Below are 5634 nucleotides of genomic sequence, written 5' to 3'. Positions count from 1 at the left end.
GTGCAGAGAGAAATTTTAAGATACAGCGACTATGCCGCGTAGAAACTATTCTCAACCGACCATTTACCGCGAACGAGTTTCTTTTTCGATCATCATTTCGATAATATTTCATATAATGGGCAACATTAAATAAAAATTAAATTTTTTTTTAAGAAAGGAACACAAAATTTTATAACTTTACATCACACATCATTAGACAGATGTTTCACAAAATATACATATTAAATTTTATAAATCTTTACAATCTCTTATAAACAGAACTTTTGGCATATTGTTATATACTTATATATATACTATACTTTAAAAATAAAATTATTTTTGATTTATAAAATATCCAATTTGAAAATATAATTTCTGAAATAAGTTAATAATAAAATTAACTTGTAAATAAACCGATTTTCTAAAAGAAAATTGTGTTTTTTTGTCGATGATAAATAATTAAGATTTATTCTCTAATTATCTCTTATATAATCACTGTTACACTTTTTTTATATGTTAATTTTTGTCGAACTGTATACAGCTGCCACAATATGCACATATACATTTCAGTGTATAATAAATTCGAACGGGAGATGTTACATTTAATAGAAATTATAACTTTAGTTAATCTATACATATAAGATTAATTAATTCGCAAGATAATTTTTTAAAGTTATTAACACATCTATACTAATCATATATTTACATTGCGATTGTCAGGAAACGATTCCATTCTAATCTCTATAGTTGACATAAAACATATTTGTACGATTAAACATATATAGCTTTATTAAATTCTATGTATGTATATATAAGAGGAAACTCTCTACAACAAGATAGTTCTCTCTGTACTTTGTGTCGCTCTTTTTTATAATAGAGTTCAATTAATTAAAAGCTATCGCAAATATTCATGTCGCAATAGAAGAGATATCATTCGATCATATCTCGTACAGAACGCGAAAAATAGCATGAAAACGAATGAAAATTTCATGCACATTATTCTACGAATAATATATTTTACATTATTAATAATTTTATTAAGCACTTCTTTATTTATTTATTTAGCAGAATATAGGGAGAACTCATTACAACAAGAAGAGAAAAAATAAAATAAACTAAAATAAGATAAAATAATATAAAATAGAATAACTTATAAAATAAAGTAAGATGCAATAAAATTAAAAATACAATTAAAATTTAAATATTAATAATTTTACATTGATCCGGAAAAAAAGTGCTTCCGATAAATTCATATTACTACGCGTTTTTCCATTCTATCCCGATCGAAATGATATCTCATTCTCGTTATGCGCAAACTCTCTTGTTAGCCACTCACCCAAAATTTTTCATCAAGATATTAAATACTGTGGAAGCAATCCTAAAACGATGTACAAGGATTGAGGTATTTTCAAGTATGTTACCGTCAAAAAACTAGACAAAGTTAAGGGATCGTTTCGCAATCGTTTTGTTTGCGTCGCGCGATGTATCTCCGACACTCGGAACCAGATAACAGATGCAACCGCGATGGTTGTATCATTCTCGTGAAAGGATTCAGTCGTTACAGGATACCGCATCGTATCATTTCATACGATAAGCGCGATTATATTCGCGTACATTGCGTATTGCTTACGTATCAACAGCGAACACGCTTACGCAGTAAGAGACGCAACATGACGAGTTCGTTTAACATCGAATTAACACAACAACGATTTTACACGAGTTTTACGATGTTTATTGCCTATTTGCTCGTGCGGTTAGATTCTTCGCAAATAATATTATTAAATACCTATTCAATAATATTATTAAATAATTATCGGATATTATTCGATAATATTTGTTAAATTTAATCTGCGGATATATTATTTGCGTTAACCAGATTTATTCAAGTATATCGCTCACCGTTCGGCAAATCCGTCTCATTGCAAATTGCGCAAAATCGTCGTCCTTCGATCCTCGAATCATCACTGTAATTTGATCGATTTAATCGACGGTTCTTCGAGTTCGCGAATTCACATAAAGCACTTGGAACGCGTTTGAAACTCCATAGGCGCGAATCCCGTCGTGGAAACGCCCGACGACACGGCGGAGCTCATCATGCCGGACGGGACGCCAACAGTGCCGACACTGCTAGTCGACACGACGTTACTCCCGGGTTCCTCCTTTACGTTTACCACTGCAATAATTAGCAAACGATATACGAGATACTCTGGGGCTGTTCACCAGATGTTTCTTCCATTACAAGATGTTTCTTCAGTCAATTTGAACATAAAAATTTCCGATCAAAAAAATTGTTAAGAAAATTGTATGTATATCGCAAGCAATATTTAAAATAATAAATTCAACAAAACGAATAATTGCAAGTTATATATCCGCAATCCATTAAAAATAGTCTTGTATTGTATATAAATTCGTGGCTCTTTAAACTCGTAATGATGGCAGGCAGATATATATACAAAATATAAACAATTTTTATTAAAATTACTTACTATCGGGCCAATAGCATCTCCCGGGCATCGTATCCGTGGTCATCGCGGACTCGTGCCTCCTGCTGCACGCGGCGAAACTGTTTCCGAAAGAGCTGCCGCCCATGGAACTGGGCGATCCGGTCGTTCCACCTGGAACATCCAGGTAATTGCCTTGAAACGCTTTGTCTGGTCGATCGGCGTTACCCCGCTCGACAAAAGAGGGCACAAAATGCGAGAATAATGACTCACTTAACGAGGTACCCAGTTGACTGTAGCCGTTCATAGCCGGGATTTGCATCGACTGCATCGGCTGCAATTGCGATTGCAGCTGTAATTGAGAAAATTAATGATTCCACCCGAACTTGATATAATAATTAAATATTCTCTCCAAAAGAATTAGAGATACATCTTATTCGATATTAAATTGTTATTTCTATATGGTATGAAAACTCACCGACTGACAATGGTTGTATGATAGCTGCGATTGTTGAAGACTCCATGGGCTTTAACAAAAGAGAAGAGTCCTGTATTTTCTCACATTTAAGATATACACGAAGATGTATTATTAATAATTCAACAAGAAAGAATTTTTAAAAAACTCTTTCAGAAAGGAAGAGAATATTAATGTATAAATATTATTAATAACTAAGAAACAAATATTATTAACTCTCTTCGTTCTAAAATTTTTAGTTTAATTTTCTGCAAACTTTTGAAAAGTATATGTATTAATGCTAATACAAATACGTTATATTCATACGTGATATTTGAAAATACCTCGTATCGTATCGCGTATAAGGAGGAGGGGCGTACGAAGGGGGTGAGTGGCCAAAAATATTCCTAGGTCCCAAATGTACATGAGTTGTCGAGAATGGATCGCCGAAGAATTGTTTATGATATGGAGGGGGGGCATTTCTATAAGGACGTTTCATTCGTCTTCGCCTTCGATAATTGCCGTTCTCGAACATATCTTCATACTGCGGATCTACACGATAATTCGAAAAAACACATTTAGATAATAAATATTTACGAAACATGCGAACAGTTTAATGCTACAAATGTATATATATAATCATTTATATGTACGGTAATAATCTCGTAAAATAAAATGAGTGCATTACATTTCTATGAAATATTATTGATTATGAATGGACTTATCTTTAATTTCCATCTTTTTATAAGAAGAATAAATGTATAAAAATTGGAAAGTAGAGTCCGAGTGCGAAAATTAAAAATTAGCTATTAAAAATTCGTTAAATAAATTCTTAATAATCCTATCTCTTGTAAAAATAAAATTAATCAAATCTATAATATAATAAATATATAGCGGGCAATATCAATTTACCGAGGGTCCAAAAGTTGCCCTTCCTCTCGCCGCCACCCTCTCGGGGTACCTTGACAAAGCATTCGTTCAATGACAGATTGTGTCTGATAGAGTTTTGCCATCCCTTCTTGTTCTTCTCGAAGTACGGAAATTTGGCGGTGATGTAAGCGTAGATTTCGCTGAGAGTCGCTCTTTTTTGCGGACTGTGCTGAATCGCCATGGCAATCAGGGCGACGTAGCTAAAGGGCGGTTTACTGTTGACGGCGACGGCGCCGGAGGTGCCGCCGTTAGGGTTGCTCGCACCGGATGCGGTGACGGTCGCGCCACTATCCGCGGTAGCCGTGGTGGGCGTGGAGGGTGCGGATGGCGTGGAAGGATTGCTATTGGTGGTGCTGTGAAGGGCGCCTATGGGCGACGAGCCCTTGTCATCTAGGTGATGGTGCGTCGAACCGGCTGTGCCGGTCGTCGCGGAGTGCATAGACACCACGGGGTTGGGGCTGTGGAGGCTAGGATGGGAATGATGATGATGATGATGATGATGGCTCAGAGGAGAGACGTGATGCGACGTCAGACCGCGGCCTAGGCTGCCGGTCATCGTGGTAGCGTCCAAATCCTTTGAGGTGCCGCCGATGCAGCTGCTCTGCAGCTCGAAACCGCTCACTGAAACAAAGAGGATTCAACATTATTGCAAATGCCTGACACAATAATTTATCCTTCTATTTTTCTAATGATAAAGCGTTGACGTTAAATACAAGCAAATTTTTTGAAATTCCTCTCATTCGCAGAATTTGTATGATTCTTTTTTTTTAAATATCCGCGCGTATAATAATAATTTTATACTGATGAAAGAAATATTTATGCGATAGGTGCGGTAACGAAATTACAGAAAACCGAGACGCGCAGTTACGAATTCCGAGACGACGATCGGACGTGACGATTACTCCGAGAACTTGGACAATGGGCAGCGCGCTCGTTGTCTCTTTCTTTCCATCATCGATCGGCTGATCCGCACGCACGTGAATGCGTAACGCAATTCTCAGAAATCTCGTCCGGGCAAAACAATTGACCCATTTAAGAGGAACTTGTACCTCGGGACACCCGAGGCCCACACAGGTTTTATGTTTAGAGCCGGGAGTCGATATACGAAGCGATAAACCACGAGCAAGCGAGTGAAAAAGAGAGAGAGAGAAGAAGAAGAAGAGAGACAAAAAGAACACTCGGGCGATATTCTCAAATTGGTTCTTTGCAGGCACAAATTTAGATGTTTGACTAATTTAGAAAGAATTTTTGTGGACTTTTACAAGCGCGTATAGCTTGAGAAAAGGCACACTGTAGAAAAAGTAATGTGAAAAATTGATCGAGACAATAATAATATTTCTTTCTACAATTTTAGAAATTTATTTGCTCGATAATATAAATTATATTTTATCAATGTATTATCTGTATTAAGATGCACTCGCGCGAAGAATAAAAAAAAAAGTTTTAAAAATATTTTACAGATATAAAATACAATTTAAAACTAGTAATTTATCCATGTTATGTAAAAATCCGATAATACGTCGCAGCAATATTGAATTTTCTTTCACGGTGCGCAAAGCTTGCAAACGCAACTTCCATTAAAACAGTACGATAATCTGTTTTTTTTGCGATGCGATAAAATCGCAAAACGCCGGAGAGAACGAGAGAGAAAGAGCGAGAGTTGCACGTACTCGGAAGTACGCGGGTGCTGCATACGGCGCGGGAGAGGAGGGGAAAGGGAGAATGAGAGACCGGCATCGAGTGCATCGGTGCCCCGCGGCACGTGTAACTGGAACTGGATGTAACTGGACACCAATAACTTACGTGCACGCCGCGGGCGAAATAGGGAAA

At 36.7% G+C, this 5634-nt stretch overlaps 1 protein-coding gene across 2 annotated transcripts in view; it reads right to left on the bottom strand.

Annotated features, from left to right (window-relative positions):
* Positions 1–416: 416 nt before the first annotated feature.
* The window catches only part of LOC115236139 (forkhead box protein I1c-like), a 24132-nt gene continuing 18914 nt past the window's right edge, over positions 417–5634 (bottom strand). The window contains exons 3-8 of one of the 2 annotated variants that reach the window (XM_029808387.1): positions 3787–4425; positions 3219–3426; positions 2899–2947; positions 2694–2772; positions 2466–2615; positions 417–2152 (exon numbers count right to left, since the gene is read on the bottom strand). In XM_029808387.1, the coding sequence (XP_029664247.1) occupies positions 1989–2152; positions 2466–2615; positions 2694–2772; positions 2899–2947; positions 3219–3426; positions 3787–4425 (1289 nt within the window). In that variant the 3' untranslated portion in view covers positions 417–1988. Of the gene's footprint in view, positions 2153–2465; positions 2773–2898; positions 2948–3218; positions 3427–3786; positions 4426–5634 lie in introns of both variants that reach the window. The other variant, XM_029808386.1, reaches the window with a different exon arrangement.

This window comes from Formica exsecta, unplaced genomic scaffold (genome assembly GCF_003651465.1).
Source record: "Formica exsecta isolate Colony F162 unplaced genomic scaffold, ASM365146v1 scaffold245, whole genome shotgun sequence".
Classification (NCBI taxonomy): Eukaryota; Metazoa; Arthropoda; class Insecta; order Hymenoptera; family Formicidae; genus Formica; species Formica exsecta.
Note: the sequence above shows the minus strand (reverse complement) of the source record. Positions and strands in the feature narration are given on the sequence as shown.